Genomic DNA, 19,322 nt, shown 5'->3' on the forward strand with positions numbered 1-19,322 from the left:
AGGTCGCTACCACTCGGGTGAGCATCCTGCCGCTAGCGCTGAGGAAGCTGCCGCTGGAGTAGAAAATGTACTCGAGAGGCAAAAAGAAGCAGCGCCCTATTGTGCGGTGCATGGCGCAGTTCGCGCTGATTTTCCAGCGCAGGACATACTCCTGGTACTAAAGATCAGCCCGAGCAGGGTGACTTACCACACTCTGCCGCTTGCAGAACTCTGGAGCGCAGCAGAGTTTTTCCGGCACTTCGGGGAGTTCCATACACCAGAACTCCACAAACTTCCCCAGGCCTATAATTAAAAATGTCATGGCCCAGCAGCACTAGCAGGCACAGAACGGCTCCTCACACTGCACTACAGAATGAGAGCATTTAAACATTTCAACACCCAGCAGGCTACAACTAATCTTCTCAATGCACAACAGTTTGAACGTAATTGAACATTTCATGACCCAGCAGAATCCGTAGGTAGATGGAGTCATAATCTGATACTAAAAGACGACCTTCAAGCTTTCATAATTGGAGACCGTGTGATTAATAAATGAATGAAGCAGAGCCTACGAAGTGAACAGCCTTCAAGCTGCTATGATCTTTGACAGTAATGAATGAAGAGAGCACAGCCTTGATGTGAACAGCCTTCAAGCTGCTAAGATAGGAGACAGTAATGAATAATGGGAGCACAGCCTAGATATGAACAGCCTTCAAGCTGCTATGATCTGGGCCAGTAATGAAGAGGGCCCAGCCTGAATGTGAACAGCCTTCAAGCTGCTATGATCTGAGCCAGTAATGAATGAAGACAGCACATCCTAGATGTGAACAGCCTTCAAGCTGCTATGATCTGAGCCAGTAACGAATGAAGACAGCACAGCCTAGATGTGCACAGCCTAGATGTGAATAGCCTTCAAGCTGCTATGATCTGAGACAGTAAAGAATGAAAAGAGCACAGCCTACTTGTGAACAGCCTTCAAGCTGCTATGAACTGAGACAGTAAAGAATGAAGAGAGCACAGCCTAGATGTGAGCAGCCTTCAAGCTGCTATGATCTGAGCCAGTAATGAAGAGGATCCAGTCTGGATGTGAACAGCCTTCAAGCTGCTATGATCGGAGCCAGTAATGAATGAAGACAGCACATCCTAGATGTGAACAGCCTTCAAGCTGCTATGATCTGAGCCAGTAATGAATGAAGACAGCACAGCCTAGATGTGCACAGCCTAGATGTGAACAGCCTTCAAGCTGCTATGATCTGAGACAGTAAAGAATGAAGATAGCACAGCCTTATTGTGAACAGCCTTCAAGCTGCTATGAACTGAGACAGTAAAGAATGAAGAGAGCACAGCCTAGATGTGAACAGCCTTCAATCTGCTATGATCTGAGCCAGTAATGAAGAGAGCACAGCCTAGATGTGAACAGCCTTCAAGCTGCTATGATCTGAGCCAGTAATGAAGAGGATCCAGTCTGGATGTGAACAGCCTTCAAGCTGCTATGATCGGAGCCAGTAATGAATGAAGACAGCACATCCTAGATGTGAACAGCCTTCAAGCTGCTATGATCTGAGCCAGTAATGAATGAAGACAGCACAGCCTAGATGTGAACAGCCTTCAAGCTGCTATGATCTGAGACAGTAAAGAATGAAGATAGCACAGCCTAGATGTGAACAGCCTTCAATCTGCTATGATCTGAGCCAGTAATGAAGAGTGCCAAGCCTGGATGTGAACAGCCTTTAAGCTGCTATGATCTGAGCCAGTAATGAATGAAGACAGCACAGCCTAGATGTGCACAGCCTGGATGTGAACAGCCTTCAATCTGCTATGATCTGAGACAGTAAAGAATGAAGAGAGCACAGCCTAGATGTGAACAGCCTTCAAGCTGCTATGAACTGAGACAGTAAAGAATGAAGAGAGCACAGCCTAGATGTGAACAGCCTTCAATCTGCTATGATCTGAGCCAGTAATGAAGAGTGCCAAGCCTGGATGTGAACAGCCTTTAAGCTGCTATGATCTGAGCCAGTAATGAATGAAGACAGCACAGCCTAGATGTGCACAGCCTGGATGTGAACAGCCTTCAATCTGCTATGATCTGAGACAGTAAAGAATGAAGAGAGCACAGCCTAGATGTGAACAGCCTTCAAGCTGCTATGATCTGAGCCACTAATGAATGAAGACAGCACAGCCTAGATGTGCACAGCCTGGATGTATACAGCCTTCAAGCTGCTATGATCTGAGCCAGTAATGAATGAAGACAGCACAGCCTAGATGTGCACAGCCTAGATGTGAACAGCCTTCAAGCTGCTATGATCAGAGCCAGTAATGGAGAGCACAGCCTAGATGTCAACAGCCTTCAAGCTGCTATGATCTTAGCCAGTAATGGAGAGCACAGCCTAGATGTGAACAACCTTCAAGCTGCTATGATCTGGGACAGTAATGAATAATGACAGCACTGCCTAGATGTGAACAGCCTTCAAGCTGCTATGATCTGAGACAGTAATGAATGAAGACAGCACAGCCTAGATGTGAACAGCATTCAAGCTGCTATGATCTGAGACAGTGAAGAATGAAAAGAGCACAGGGTAGATGTGAACAGCCTTCAAGCTGCTATGATCTGAGACAGTAAAGAATGAAGAGAGAGCACAGCATAGACGTGAACAGCCTTGAAGCTGCTATGATCTGAGCCAGTAATGGAGTGCACAGCCTAGATGTGAACAGCCTTGAAGCTGCGATGATCAGAGCCAGTAATGGAGAGCACAGCCTAGATGTGAACAACCTTCAAGCTGCTATGATCTGGGACAGTAATGAATAAAGACAGCACTGCCTAGATGTGAATAGGCCTCAAGCTGCTATGAGCTGAGCCAGTAATGAATGAAGACAGCAAAGCCTAGATGTGAACAGCCTTCAAGCTGCTATGATCTGAGCCAGTAATGGAGAAAGCACAGCCTAGATGTGAACAGCCTTCAAGCTGCTATGATCTGAGCCAGTAATGGAGTGCACAGCCTAGGTGTGAACAGCCTTGAAGCTGCTATGATCAGAGCCAGTAATGGAGAGCACAGCCTAGATGTCAACAGCCTTCAAGCTGCTATGATCTTTGCTAGTAATGGAGAGCACAGCCTAGATGTGAACAACCTTCAAGCTGCTATGATCTGGGACTGTAATGAATAAAGACAGCACTGCCTAGATGTGAATAGGCCTCAAGCTGCTATGAGCTGAGCCAGTAATGAATGAAGACAGCAAAGCCTAGATGTGAACAGCCTTCAAGCTGCTATGATCTGAGACAGTAATGAATGAAGAGAGCACAGCCTAGATGCGAACAGCCTTCAAGCTGCTATGATCTGAAACAGTAATAAATGAAGAGAGCTCAGTCAGAGTTGATAGCGAAAGGCCTGAAGGTGCAAGAGTTATGGTCTGAAATGGTGAAAGACATTCAACGTGTTGTAACCCAGTGGTAGTGCTCTGTAGTTCCCATACACATCCAAGATATTGACAGGCGGTGTGACTGAGCCTCCCACAGCATCTGCTGATGAATGGCAAGAGAAACCCTAGGAGAGACCTCACCAATGTACTTGTTGGGCACTTGGATTGAAAACTAAACATACCGTCCCTTGTGAAAGCAGCAACACTTGACTCTTTAACAAATAGAAATAAATTTATTTCTGAAAGGTGTTGGCACAAGTATCCATAATGAAACAATTCCAACACTGAACATTATTCATCCCCGCCAACAATAACCACAGACAGACCCCATTGATTGTTGATTGATTAGAGTGGAGGTGCCCGCAACCTCTGCTGCTGGCCAAAGAAAGAACAAACAACCCCAGTGTAGCCGCTCCTGCATTTTCTGCATTGGTGCCTCAACTAGAAGTGAGTGATGTGAGGAGGGTCCCAGGGGGGATGGAGATGTTCTGTAGCACTGACTGGAGACTTATCATGGAGAGGGGTGCACGCTAGCGGTGACATCTGGATGGGGAGTGAAGGGGCTGTAGGGCAGTGGTGTGGGTGTCTGTGTGTGCAGTTGTTCCTCAGTTCTACGCCTTTTGAGTTGTCAGTGGTAGGTGGATTATGGTGGGCAGAGGGGCTGTATTCTGTCCTATGTGTATCTTCTCTCTTCAAGCCTCTTTTTATTTACACCATAGCTGACTTTGTGACTCCATGTTTTATATGCCCTTCCCTTTTCTTGTCCTAGGCCAGTTATGCATGTAGTCCCTTCAGCCCTGTACCTTTCTGGCCTCTGCATACAGTCTATTATTTCCTCAGTCCTAACACTTTTTGGCTTTAAATAGTCAGGTGAAATGTCCACATTTATTTTTTTAGGATTGTGCGCGTTTTTTTTTCAAATTTTACGATCTTCCCGCTATTTGCTTAGTGTGTCTTCCTCACTCAATCGTTCTACGGCCCTTGTCCCCATGGTTGTGTGTTTTCCATCAGTCCCCTTTTTTTCTGGTCATCATGTAGCTCTATGTTTGCTTCACAGTCCAAGCATGTTTTTAACTTCTCTTGGAAGGGCTTGTCTTTCAGTTTTATCGCCCCTGCTCTTTGTCTGGTTCCCAGTCTGCCGCATGCATTCTTACTTCAGAGTATATTTCCCTTCTAGTCTGATTATGTGGATGCATCTCAGTCCTACTCTATGGGGACCCTTGGTAGGCGATGTGGGTGTAATTATTTTCTGGACGAGTGCACAAGAATGTCTTCATGTGCCAGTTTCTCCTAGTTTTAGTCTTTTTGGGGTGGGTGTGCTTTGTTAGTCTTGCCAATGGTCTGCTAAGAGGCTTGCTCTCTATATGTTGTGATTTTGCAGTTTTATTTTTATGTTCCCTCCATGTAGTGCTTGCTGGTGGTCAGCTTGTGTCGTTGCTGAGTGTTGGCACTCTAAATGTGTTACGAACCCCTTCTCTCCTATCCACCTACTCTTGTAATTTCATCTAATACAAATGCCAGTGCCAACTTGGTCACTTATAGCACAGCCCAGCAGTCACTCACTCTACAGGAGACCTGCCTCTTAGAAAGCACACTCAGCCTCAGAAATCAATACAGACCTGCAAGGGAAGAGGCAATGGGGTGGGAGTGTGGGGAGGGCAAATGTGCCGAACATAAAAATACTAATCCCAGTTCCCCTGTGTGGGAAGGAACTCTTGCACTTTTTAAGGACAGCAACATTGTTGCCTGCTCCAGACCCACGTGAGCCCGTTTGGTGGGTAGGGCATGAGGGTCAATAGATGGGACTCCTTCCTATGCTTATGTACGATTGGCTGTTACGTGCTGAGGGGCGTGGTGACACAGCCACCACTTGTTGGCCAGGCAGCACTGCAAGAGATTCACCCAGCAGCAACCAGCGTAGAGGTCTTAGACGCCGCTCACTTGCAATGCATTGCTGCCAGATTCTGTGGGCTGCATGAGGTGGGCGTGGCACCATGTACACTCCTGCACAGCCCTCCCCAGCAGCAGTATCATTTGTGATCAGAGCCAGTGTTTGTTTGAGGGGCTTGTGATCAGCTTCTAATGGATGGCTGAAAGCCAGATTGCAGTCAATGTAACTATCCGTTTGATAAACCTTCAACAGAGTGTGTAAAACCCGTCACTCAAGCACCACCTCCCATGATTGGGAGGGGCAGAGATCATGCCCTGAGTGGAGGGCGCCAAGTCCCAGTGTGGTTGCCACCCAGCTCTGCCTCGGTCCAACCCTATACATTGGTAACGCTCCAGCTCTTAGAACAGTCGAGGGGGCACAAGCCTCAGTATCCAATGCCAGCATTTGCCACAACTGGAGGAAAACTCAAACACCCACATCTGTCATCCCCTTTCCCGATTTTTGTCTATACCCTCGAGAAGAACCATTACCAGGCTTTTTCTCCGCACAAAGCAGTTTCTCAGAGACAGGATTCTTCCTGAACCTGCTTCGCTCAGTTTTGCAGCCACATAGCCCCACTGCTTCTCAACGCAGAGACCTTTAAAAGCAGGTCACCTATGGCTTGGAAAATACTTCCCTTCCAGAACAGATTTCTGATTTAGTACGCTGGAAAGGTTAATCTGTTGATGCAGTTAGGAGAATGTAGTGGTGTGTGAAAGGAGGTTAGTGAGCGGCAGACTCCAGGGTTAAGGGTGGCTAGAGAAGAAGGAAGGAAGCAGCTCAGAAGAAGAATGAGAGAAGTGTCACTTCACCAGCACTGACTTTGGCAGGAATCCTTCTTTCTCTGAGGAGAGCGGCAGTGCCAGTGCCGGAGTCTTGGGCAGACTGTACATGTAAACTGCTCCAATCACCAGTCCAGCGCCACAAGTGAAGAGCAAGTTAATGTGGAAGTTGAAGAGGTAAACAGAGGCCACGGTGGAGACGATGATGGAGAAAGAGGTGGCAAAGCCTTTCAGGATGTTGTCTGCGTACTTCACCACCACGGCCACCAGCAAGCCGCCAAATGCCTGGTTGAAGATCACTGTCCACACGTAGGGTGTGTACCCAAAAAAGAACCCACGTTCAGCCACTTCGGGCCCATCATTGTACCACATTCCCAGCAGTCCCAGGCTGGTGCCAAAAATGCCCAGCTGAACATTGCGCAGCCAGACTGAGGCCGAGCTTCCCTTCAGGATCTTTTCAAAGTAGACTCCTGCAAAGCCCGATGAGAGGCACGAGACAATAACGGCAAACAGGCCCACAAGATAGTTCTGGTCTGCAGCCTGTACCTTCTTACTGCCGGTCTGTTCAAGTTGCACGATGGCCACGCCTGTGAAGAGCAGCATCAGGGACACCCATTGCAGCCGGGACAGGCCCTTCTTCAGCATGAGCACAGAAAAGATGGCTGTCGTCAGGATCTTCAGCTGATATGTGACCTGGAAAACAAAACAGCCAATGGTAACAGGCAAAGACATGATCATCAGCTGCGGAGGTACTATTCACGCTATGCAGTCAACAACCCCACTAGGATTATGCATTTTAAATGAAGTGACTTCCTGAAAAGCAGAGCTCGCAGCTTATTCAGTGAAAGTAAATCCTCTATGATCCCAGAGTTCCAGTGTGGGAGTGTGAAGGGCCTCAGAAGCAAAAGTATTGTAACTGGGCTGGAGACATCTCACTGTGCTGCCATACGAGGTTCATTTCAGGTACATATTTGGTTGCTACTCAATATGCAGTACAACAACAAAGGAAGTGTGGAAACATGAGGTGATGAGATTTCCCAAGAGAAATGCCATCTGAATAAAAAAATACAGAGTTGGGGCCCAATGCCAGGCCACAATGAATTTCTTGAAAGGCATTTTCTAACAGCAGAGTCCAAAATAATACACTTTGGATAAACTCTCTTTGAACCAACACTATTTGTAACAGACGCCTCCCTGCTCACAAAAAGGTGCCAGCAAACAAGTGCTGGGAACAGGCTGGGCGAGCAACAGGTGGAGGCAATAGGAGAGGGTGGTTATTAGACAGATAATGAAGTACTTACCTATAACTAGGGTTTCCAGTTTTCAATTAAAACAGATTAGAACTGATAAAACACCACAGAAGGAAATATATGCTTTTCAGTAGAAACCGGAAACGCTGGATTTTGCCACACGTTTCCGGCTCCGGATATCTCTGGTGTCAAAGCAGTACAAGTGCAGCCTCTACAGCTAAGCACTTTTCTGTGATGGATGCCCCTGCTATGACCCACTAGAGCCAAGTTAAGCCACTTAATAGGCCCTTTGGCCATCCACAAGGTGGACCATTGGCCCAAATCCCACTCCAGTTGTGGAAGCATGGCTCCCCACATATGGCTTCAGCTCACTCTCCATCCAAATTTTACTTGGGTATCAAGATTGTGAAAACAAAAAATCATTGTACATATAGGTGCCTCTAGAGTCCATGTCCTCCCATAGACACTGTACCCAACGCTCCTGTTCTCAGTTTTTCACTGGGATGTCTGAAAAGCATGTATATAGGAGCTGAATCATATAAAAGGAGATGGACAATATCATGAACATCAACCATGATAGACCCAGAATCGGTGCATGACACTGCACTGCCTAAAGTGCAGACATTAACTTTGAAACATTATAAGCAAGGGTATGAACTTCAGACAGCACAACTGAGACACACTAAGTAACAGCTGCTCCTCTGCGTTTCGTTGTCTATGCTACAGACTGCACCATTTGAACAAAGACGGGTGTATGGACCTGTTCCGCGTCTGCATACCAAAGAAAGAATGTGTTTGTGACACCGCCCCAGGATCACCAGGTTATACATTCATTCCGATTGCCTACATGGAGCTTAGGGGACGAAGTCCTTAAAGTGATCTCCCTCCAAGCCCTATTCTGGAGGGCTTCAAGGATGCAAAGGCTGCTGTAAATGGAATGAAACAAGAAATGAGGGCCCTGGTTTCTCAGAACCAATAAAAGAAGAGTTGTGCACACGGGGAATGAGTTGGCGGGTCCACCCTACGTAACAAGTACTGGTGTAGACAGACAGTGGCCATCTTTGACTTGCCCAGCCAGAAGCAGCAGTAAGGAACAGCAGCAAGAAGCACTAGTCTAGAGGAAAGACTCTTTCCAGGGCAGTGATAAGGGAAGGCGAGCGGGTGCGCACTGAACATTCGAACAGGCCAGGTGCTCCCTAGAAAAAGAAAGGGAATCACTTAAGTTTCGAATGCCATCAGCCAAAGATGGCCAAAGCTACAAAAGATTCCAACCCTAAACTAACACATGAATTAAAAAAACAAAAACACAGAAAGTGAAACGATCACTCTAAAGGCACCCACCTGCGTCACAGGCTTTACGCAAGAAACCAGGAAATCCACATAGTTCTGGTCGGGTGTGATGGAGAAGCAAAGAATTCCTCAAAGACTTACCAGGATTCATTAAGAACGAAAATCCCTGTGAAATCATTCTTAAGCCTGCATGAAGTGCTATGATGGCCTTTCCCTTATTGCTCATTCACACATTCCGCCATCTTGTCTCTCAGTATTGTACATTACTCATTGAGCCAGACTGCTCGAGTAAGGGTAGCCTCATTTTGAACTTGGCATAGACTACTTATTTAGTGAAGCCAGCATTCTACCATACATCCATGTATCTAGGTTCCAGGGTCTTCTTGCATTCTTCCCCTAAGAAGGGATAGGCTTCTGCGTGTTAGTGGCTATTGGGAGTTTCATGGTGCACCACATTAAAATGGAAGTGAACCCGCATTGTATGTTCAAGTGACTCAGACAGTGAAAAGTTGGTGCAATGAAATTATGAATGTGCACATTTAATTTTTTGCTGCTTGCAATTGTTTTTGCATTAAACATGTATTAGACTTCAGTGGGCTTCTAAGAGTGTTTAGATTCTACCAGATCTCTTGGGGGACGCTCCTAGCTCGGATCAAGCAGATCGAACTCCGAACTCCTGTGCAAGTGCTCACTGAGCAGATAGACACTTACTAATGCGAACAAAAGTGGGAACAAAACACCCCACAAGGAAATCAGTTATCAGGGTAACCAACGCAACCAGGTATCTAACTAGGAGGTAGGCACTACAAGGAAATAAGCAAAAAAGGATGTGGAGTCAAACTCGATCGCAATCAGGAAATACGAAGAAAGGGGAACCAACACGAAAGAAGAATTTTTAACATGCCTATCCAACCTCCAAGGGAAACTGAGCAGGGCTTTCACAGACTGGCTCGCCGCATTACAAAATAGAAATGACATTTGGGATCTCTGTGGTGTCCAAACTACTGGAGAACGAGTGAGTGCCCTTGAAGACTCCATCAAGGCAACCGATACAACTCTAGAAACGACATGCCTGAAAATGGAAGAGCTCTAAGACAAAATGAGAGACCTCGGCGACAAATGAAACTATCTGGAAGACGGGTCTTGACGAGAAAACCTATGAGTAAGGAACATGTGCAAAAATGCAGGAGACATGCTAGTATAGTTGTCAGCCACTGTTCCAACACATTCTAGAAGAGAAAAGGGACTACTCAATCCACATAAGAGAGCCCACAAAAAAGGAGCCCCAAGGACGGCACCAGTACCCCACCTGAGAGACATACTAGTAAAAGTGGCCTCATCAACAATGAAAGATATGTTCCAGAGACAGTTAATCAACCAGGTAAAGTAATTGGATGCTACAACTATCTTAGGATGTCCAGACCATACTGTACAATTGGGTTCTCAGGCGAAAATGACAGGCTCATTGACGAACAGAGAGAGAAACACAGACGGGTCCACCCCTTTGTACTACTATTTCAAAAAGATTCCAAATCACATGATTAAAACACTGAAGAGTGAAGAGAAATTCACATCAGAATGTCTCACTCAGTCTCCATTCTGATGACTAAGGAAACAGCTGAAAATGAAGACCCATGTTGACATCTGGCGAAGAGTATGAAAAAGATGGCTGGAAAGAACTCTCAAATCTTGCTAGCGTAGAGCCCGACCTGAACTGCCCTACATTGATTATTCAGAATTGTTGCATGGCGGCTGTATAGTATTAATAATCTTTTTCGACCCCTGGGGAAAGAGGAGGGAGTGCTTTCACTATCACATTAGGAAGTATTGTTACTCCACCCTGTTTCAAAGGATGGCATTGACAGTTATATTGGGGGCTTGGGTGAGACAGTGGGTTTTCAAGGTAAGTGGTACAGGACAGGACAGGGAACTCGCCAAAGTACAAGTTCTTACAGACATACAGATCTAAGACTGGAAAAAGAGATCCCCTGCTGGTTTCAATAGTGCTTTAGATAGTTGTATTGAACGTTTGTATCAAGATCGTGCTCGAAGTCCGAGATGAATCAAATACTTTCCAGGCTAGGTGGGCTGCTCAGCTCAAGGACAGCTATGTGGTAAAGTTGTTGAGTTTCTGACCACAGTCCTTGCACAGCAAGATCTTGCAGGCGAGCATCTCATCATCAGTCACAATAGTCTGACATGGTAGATCCTGATGGAAAGGAATTCCCTTTAAGAGACTGCGCTTCTTACACCACCATGTTCGAGACTGTCTGACTTCGGTCATGAGAACCAACGTGTCTTCCCAATCGTCTTTAGATAGGGACCACTAATCTTCCAGGTACTATGGCAATAGTCACATGTTAAGGCCTGGAATTGGGGACCGGAAAAATGCATGAGGTCATTGATCAGAGCAGGGATGAAATCTGTTGAGCCGTTGGATGGGGTGTTTGCAGCAATCAGGGAAGTTTTGGCAAAATGGTACTCACTCTTTCCTCTGAAGGACACGCTTCTACCTTTCGAGCGTGATAAATAGCTACCAGATAGTCGAGACGCTGTACTGGAGATTTATTTGAGGATGAAGCGTAAGCCTAGGCATCGTAATAAGTTGGCCGTGGTGTTGAAGTTTAAATGTGCCTGATGCGCAGACCATGCCTTTATCAACCATTCGTCCAGTTGTGGATAAATGTAAACATGCATTTGGAAAATGCTCTCAGCACAGATTTCAGTCTGAAAGGAAGAACTCTCTACTAATAATGAGCCTTTCCTATTATGAATCTTAGAAACGGTCTGTGCTTTACTGCCATTGGTATGTGGAAGTAAGCATCCTGTGGATCCACAGACATTGTCCAGTCTCCCCTCATAAACTGGGATCTAATGCACGCTAACATCCCAAAGTTTTGTTTCTTGATGCACATGTTAGCGTGTCTTAGGTCAAGGATTGGCAGAATTACCCTTTGGGGACTTTCTTGGGAGTCAATATCTGGAATAGATTTTGTTTCCTCTTTGAGATGGAGGAACTGGTTCCATTGTATTTTTCCAGAGTGGATATGTTACCTCATTCTTAATTGCAGCAAATGATGCTTCGGCACCGGTTTTGGTGGAGGTGGAGCTTTGAACTGGATGGTGTCGCCGCCCTGAATGATCTGCAAGACCTAATGGTCAGTGGTTATCAACCTCCACACTCCAGATGGTGTGATACACTCATTCCCATCACAATGGCAAACAGAGGAAGGGGAGTGGGATCTTCAGTGTTTGGATTATGAACAAATGTGGCTTGCCTACTCCTTGACTGCCTCTACAATGGTACAGGGATTGATGATGTTGTTGCTCTCCCTGATCATAAGAATCGAAGGAATACTGAGAGGAAAAAGCCTTTAGTCTGGGTTGGCGCCTCGATTCTTCGTCTGTATTACGATCAGTGAATGGTTTCTTTTCCTCCAATCCCAGGTTTTCCACCAGTAAGGCTTCCTAGCTAGGATGAACTGCTGAACACAATGCCAGGACAAAACACTGCAATTCAAGATCTGTAGAACCAATCCTACATGGATGGGCTGGTTGGAAACAGCTTGCCCCTCTTTGAACTATCTCCATTAAACTTTGTCTCCTCCCCTTAGGGAGGTCATCTGCAAAAGTAGATCGGAGACTCCCACAGTGCTCGATCGTACCTCTTGAAAAGTACTGAGCACTTGTAGTCTTAACAGCCACAGCTGCAGTACCACAAACATTTCGTCACCCTGCATCAAGTCTTTAGCTTTCTTTTTCTGATATAAGTTATGTCTCCGGTGCAGAGGCCCCTTTATTCCTGACAGCCCATACTATAACTGAATCCAGCTTCGGAGCGTCCCTCAAATAAACCGGGTCTTGTTCAAAGGCTTTATATCTTTCAGGGGCAGTAGAGTTGCTACCTTAATTGTAGCTGGTGTAAAGCTATTTCTGAAAAGCCAAAGACCAATGGTATAGTAGATCTTGGAGAAGCCCTACTTTGTAATGTCTCTTATCACAGAGACCTCTGTCTGTACAGCCTACGATTGAATTGCCAATGTTCTGCCCCACTCATCCTAGAGAGCTAAAATGTCATTCACAGGCAATGATCTCATGGGTGATGCTGCCAGAGATATTGGAGCATAAGACTTAGAGGAGTTAGTTGAATGACTCATAGAAGAAGGTGAGATGAAAGGAGATCTTCCTTTGTGCCTCCAAGGTGGAGGCAGTCTTAGAGAAGACGGTTGAGGTGACAATGCTGGATTAGGTGACATTGAAGTAGCTCTTAGCGCTAGCACTGAACCGTGAGGCTGGACTGGCCTGGGTGGAACAGGAAGACAAGAAACGTTGCAGGCCTTGGAGGAAGATCTAAAGGTGCAAAAGTTTCTTGCCCAGGGTCGTCTGCTGGAATCAACAGTCTTGACACATGTAATAGGGTTTGAATGTTCTGCCGCGGAGTGTCTTGATGTTGATGGTTATGTTGTCAGCACTGGCCTCGACATCAGTAGGGGAGACACTGGTTGAGTGGGGTATAAAAGGCAAAGGTCAATGTCAGTAGCAATGTTGTCAATCCCTTTGATGGTGAATAAGTCATGCTGACTACGGTCTCAACGTCAACTGGGGCTCCCAGGTGTGGCACGAGTGTCTGGAATGGTGGTGACTCCTTTTTCGCCTCCTCTCTCTCATTCCCCCTCTGTGGGATTCTTTCTCACAAGAAGGTCTGGTATCAGTAGCGAGAACCCCCTCTCTGGCTTGTTTACCCATGCTTCTTCTGCTCCCAGCTTCTCAAGCTTCCCTCTGAGGGGACTTCCTTCCCTGACCATAAGAACTCTGTTTTATGACAAAACTCACACTCCTTTATTGAGTGTCAGGCAGGTAAACAGACAGCACCAACAGGGCGAGAGTCAGCAGACGTTTTTGAATTTCGAATTAAAAATTTCCTCTCAGATGACACACTGTGCAGAAAGAATTATGTTTGACTTTAAAAACATTGAATTAAAGTAAAAAATATTCAATCCTGAAGTAAAAATCATAAGAAAAATTGGGCACCAAAACCCAGAAAGTATTCTGAGATCCTCACAGTATGAGCAAGAAAAAGGCACTGGGACTATCTGCCAGTACAGGGAGAGCAAAACTACGGACCGCTTGAAGAAACAGTTTAGAAATCTTTATGCACTTTTGACTTGAAGACACTTTTTACACCAGAAGTCCTGCAGGACCGAAAGGGCAAAATGGCACGGTCTGTGGACCTAAAAGTCCATAAAATAGTGCCTGATGAAGGTGTGGACTAACTCCTAAGTAGCAGCAGCCTGGCAGATGTTTAGCACTAGAACATCACATACTAAAGACGTAGAGGCGGCCTTGGCTATGATGGAATGAAGCCGAAGGCCCACAGGAGGCTCCTTCTTGGCCAAGGTAGAGCACATTTTGATACAGTGGACGGTCCATCTCTTTGTAAGTGTGAATTCAACAAAGGCCTGTTCTTCCAACCAGTGCACTTAGTATAATCCATATAGAAACTAAGGGCTCTCTTCAGATCTATCTGATGAAGCTTCTCCTTCTCTGAATTTGTCCAAGAGAAGAAAGCGCGGTACCTGATGGACTGCCACACATACAAGGATGTCACAACATTTGGAAGAAAGGATACCAGATTCCTGAGCACCAACTAGTCATGGCAGAAGATGGTACACACAGTTGCAGTCAGAGCATTTGCAGCTCACTGACGCTGTGTGCCAAAGTGATTGCTATGAGATAAACAGACTTAAGATCAGCTATGTTAAAGAACAACTGTGCAATGGTTCAAAAGGTGTGCAAGTCAAGAATGTAAGAGCCAAATTAAGGTCTTACTGTGGAATAAGATAAGGCGCATAAGCAAACATATATAATTTTAAAAAGCATGCATCACTGGTGGTGAGGCAAGTGCAGAATGATCGAAAGTAAGCATTTAACACTGGCCATGGCAAAACCTTGCTGAGCCAAGGACAAAACAAATAAAAGTACATCAGAAAATGTACAGTGAAATAACCAGACAACCCTTGTAGAAAGCCACACATTTTGCTCAGTGGCCAGAATAGATCGATGGAGGACGGGTGACAAGCAGCCAAATCACTTCTACCATTTCTTCAGGCAGATCAAAACCATTTTGCTGATTTGCTCAATTTCCATGCATGGAGAGGTAAATGGTGCAGGTTTGGATAAAGAACTCTGCTCTGGTGTTGGGACAGCAGTTCCTCCATAATAGGAGGGTGGAGTAAAGTGCAGAGGAACAGAGTTCATCAGTTCAGAGTACCAGACTCTCTGAGCCCAGTCTGGGCCATCAGAATGAGCCGAGCCGGTCCTTAATGACCTTCTACAGAACTAGGGAAAGCAGTGGCAGAGGAAGAAAAGCATAAAGGAGACTGGAGTTCCACAAAAGGCAGAACACATTTCCCACAGAGCCCCATGGCAGAAAATCAAAAGACAACAGTGAGCGTTCTCTGCGGTGGTGAAAAGATCCATCCGAGGCAAACCATGCCTTGAACCACATTCTAATATAACAAAACAAACGCCATGACTGAGAATTTCACTTGGCCAAATGAATAATTCAAATAAATAGCTGTTTTGAATAAAGCAAAAACAACTTGCTTAGAACATAGCGTCATACAAATTTTTAATACTTCTTTTTGGTTTTCTTCACCTTTTTAGGACACTTATTTTTTAGTGCATGGAAATACAAAGTATTTTTTATGTACACAATATATACAACATTTACAATAATGAAAACGAATAAGATATACACACTACAAACATACTTGGCCTAGCAATCATACATAGCTCATTCAAACACAATAACAAAAAATGGGTGAATAAGAAAGACGAGTAGGTCCCCAAATCTGGTCTGTTAAAAACTACTGAAGAAAATCCGTTTGCGTTTTGCCAATATTTAAAGTCTTTTCAAACGCCAATCAACAAGAGAATTAACTTCTCTAACTTGTTATGGGACCGTTGTAGAAAGTTAGAGTTAAGCCAGATGCGGGACCAAGCTGGTCGACGCGTTTCGAACCCCTGACAGTTGTGGGGTTCTCCTCAGGACCAAAACAAGTGCTTGATATCTTGACCCGTGGTCCGAATTGTCAAAGACTAGTATTTCCAATAGAAGTGCGCGGGCTGCTGGGAATCGGGCGTCCAACTCGCCATTGTTGTGAAAGCCTTCCTCGTTGCTGGGGTTTTTTTTTGCGATTAGAGGCAGCTCTGGCACTTAGAACGAGCGTGCGGGATGAATCACCTTCACTCGCTGACCTGCCGCTACTGTGACTTCCTGGTCAATGGGTACGTGGTCCACGGGTGGCCAGAAAAGAGACACCTCAAGGAAGAACTTAGGAGGTACTGGGAAGTCAGAGATGAACTGTCACTGGCGGAGAACCACATTCTGACAACGAGGCCACTCACTGGTGAGATGACATCTGGTGGTCCGGGAATTCAGGGAGCACGCCAGGTGACACAGTGTCATGGAAATTCCATGAAGGTCCAGCCATCACCATAATCTCAGCGCCAGCTGGCACAGCACCTGCAACCTCACTCTGCCCTGCTTGCTGCACTATCACATGGTTGCCCTGTTTCCTTTATAACCTGAGCAGGTTTACATTTGATGGAAAGTTAAACGGTCTTGAGACCCAGGGAGATTGCATGCAGCTCCAGGCGGCTGATATGTCTCTGCTCCCTTGACCTCGGATCCAAGTGACAGCCCAGTCAGGAGGTGACATGTCTGTCACCACAGCGAGCTCTGAATAGGCCTGGGGAAATATTCTGCCTCCAGTTCGGTTGGCATCATTCACTACTGAAGGTCAATGGCTCTCATCTAAATGACGGACGCAGTCGGAGAGATGCCCCTAGTGCTGTGCCCCTTGAAAAGAAAGGTTCCATTGCAGAGGTCACATGCGCCAAAGGGCATGAGGCCGCACCAAGATGCAGGAGTCCAGAAGACCAAGAAGCCTCAGAGCCATCAGGGCCACAAAAGTCCCTTCTCCAAAGTTCAGGATCATAGCCTGAATCTTCCCAACTCCAATATCAATCTTTCCTCCAGGTGTGCTACAGATGGGACAATTGCTGCCATGGTTCATACTGATGAACGTTTTAATGTAAACAACTGGCACACACGGTGAGCGTACCAATCCTTACTGGATTATTCATTTTGGATGAACATCTATTAAGGGGGACAGATTGTGCAGGATGTCAAGTAACATTATTTTACCAGCTAGGTCAACTAAGGAAGAAGAGTCCCATCTTAATCAGTCCCATCAGACACTTGGTGGTGGGGGTCCTCGTAGCTTGAGACTTGCTTACAGGAATCCCCTTCGTTTGACAGTTATTGATGACAGAATATGGAAGCAAAGGCTCCAAGTTGCCCAAATGCTAATGTCATAGTAAATTCCAGGAGAGACCTGCACTCGTAGTGGAAAATTGCATCAAATTCACATAGATTTGACTATTGCATAAATGTGTGAAAGCGTCTCCACCTGCTTACCTGAAAGCAAACTTTTGTATGACACACAGAACAAGACCGTAGGGTTTTCTAATAATGCCTTGCTATGTCAAGCTTACGTCTGTCGCACCAACATGGGTAGTGCAGGTTACACAATGCAAGGATTTGCTTATGAAACACCCTGCCTGACAAACTCTGACATGACGTGAATCCTAGGATAGCCAAGGTAGACCAGCACTTCGGTGTGCATCCACAGAGGGCAATTCTGAAGCACAGAGGCAGAGAACCTCCCTCAATTATAGTGGGGGGGAAGTACCTGATCCGGAGTGTAGTATGAAAGAGTGAAATGCATACGCTCTGCAGTGCAGTGGAAGTAGGGTATAGCAGAAACTTAAGTGAGGTGAGCAGCTAGCACAGCACAAGATAACTTTCTCAGGAAGCCTGCAGGCTGAATGTGGGCACACTAAATTGAGAACATCTACCTTGACTCAAAACCACAGATAGTTTGTCTGAAGATGGTACTCAAATTGTTATTGTTGTTAGCAGGGTTTATTAAGTGCAACAGCTTCCCCAGCAAAAAGGCGTCCCGGCGCTAACCAGCAGTGAGGTGACAGAACATAAAAGGCCCAGGGACCTACGGAATGGGGGAGAGAAAGGTTTTTAGAGATATCCTGAATTCGAGGTAGTTAGTGAATCCCCGAATATGGTCCGGTAAAGAATTCCAGAGGATGGCTGCTCCGTTCCGAAAGGAACGACCACCAGCACGAACTCTCCTGACTCTAGGAACCACCACAAGATGTTGTCCCACAGAACAGAGCTGGCGAAAGGGGACATAAGGTAAAAGCAGGTCAGTTAAGATTTTAGGGGATGACAGTTTCAGAGTTTTAAAGGCTATACAAAGAGCCTTAAACTCTATGCGTCTAGCCGCAGGTAGCCAGTGTAAACGGCGAATGGCGATGGTCACTGAGGAGACTAGGCGCAGACCAAAGAGGGATCTTACAGCCACGTTCTGGACTCTCTGTAGCCTCTGAACGTCAGACTTATTAGCTCCAAAAATACAGTGAATTTGCATAGTCCAGTTGTGACATAATCAGGGCCTGGATGATGCTCTGCCTAGTAGGGGCATCGAAGAAGCCCAGAATGGGTTTGAGTCCCCGCAGCAGTCTGAAGCAGGAACCCGCCACTTTTTTTGTCGGAGTCTGAAAATTAAGTGAGGCATCCATCCAGACCCTAGGTTCTTCACCGCTTGCTTAGGGACAGGGGCAGTGCCTAGGCTCTTAGGCCACCAGGGCTCACTCCATAGACCGTGGTCTCTGCCCAGCAACAACACCTCCGACTTGTTGGCATTCAGCTGAGACAGTTGGAGGTCATCCACTCGGCGACTGCTGCGAGGTCCCCCTGAAATTTCAGGGCGTCCTGCTGCAGGTGTAGGAGAGACGGTGGTTCGCCCTACAAAGCAAATTATTTGCTTTCCATGGAGTTCATTCTGGACTGTTCTATTTTTATCAACCCGATGCATCTTAGTTTCAGAGTACATCTTAAGCATGCAGTCAAAACTTTGTATACTTGGGTGCTAACGGAGTGCATTCCAGCTTTCTGATCGAAGCTGTGAATTTTCTCTAATTCCACCTTATCATACAGTGGCAGCCTCCTGAGTTATGACACTTAGCACATGTAAAGGATACAATCTGTCATTAGTACCTGAAACTGTGCTAAACCGGACAACCTTCAGTGGTATGGGCTTAAACTGCAATGTCCCCATTATATAATATGGGTAAAAGCAAGCGCTCGAATGTCTCATGAGCTGCCTGTACGCTTTGAATACCTTGAAGGCCATCACTCGCCCTAGGGTGCTAAATGCTGGGAGATGGTAGTCACTGGGCTCCAGGATGCTGGATTGAGGCTTTCACAAAGGTTTCAGCAGAGGAGGAACTGGTGGGACCTTTACTCTTCCAGAGGGGCACCTAGGCCTTTGGTGACTCTGCTGCTGCATAAATGAGGGCTTGAACCCTCAGAAAAAATGTGTTTCATTCTCACACGAAAATCTTTGCTAAAGTCATCTTTGTCTCCAACCAGACTAGTTTTAACACTAAATTACGCAAGTCAAAGCATACCTACCCATGTTCCAAAAAAGGGTGTTGCGTGGGCGCAACAGGCAGATGAAGTTCTATTGAACCACCAGCTTGAACCCTCTTAGTCAGACATCGAGACTATCCAATGGGTGTCAACTCTGC

At 46.0% G+C, this 19,322-nt stretch overlaps 1 protein-coding gene across 2 annotated transcripts in view; it reads right to left on the reverse strand.

Annotated features, from left to right (window-relative positions):
* SLC35A2 (solute carrier family 35 member A2) overlaps positions 1 to 19,322 on the reverse strand; it is a 139,955-nt gene that overhangs the window by 32,256 nt on the left and 88,377 nt on the right. For both annotated transcript variants that reach the window (XM_086940299.1, XM_086940298.1), the window contains exon 4: positions 6,146 to 6,798. In XM_086940299.1, the coding sequence (XP_086796425.1) occupies positions 6,146 to 6,798 (653 nt within the window). The remainder of the gene's footprint in view (positions 1 to 6,145; positions 6,799 to 19,322) is intronic.

This window comes from Lissotriton vulgaris, chromosome 10 (genome assembly GCF_964263255.1).
Source record: "Lissotriton vulgaris chromosome 10, aLisVul1.2, whole genome shotgun sequence".
In the NCBI taxonomy this organism is placed as follows: Eukaryota; Metazoa; Chordata; class Amphibia; order Caudata; family Salamandridae; genus Lissotriton; species Lissotriton vulgaris.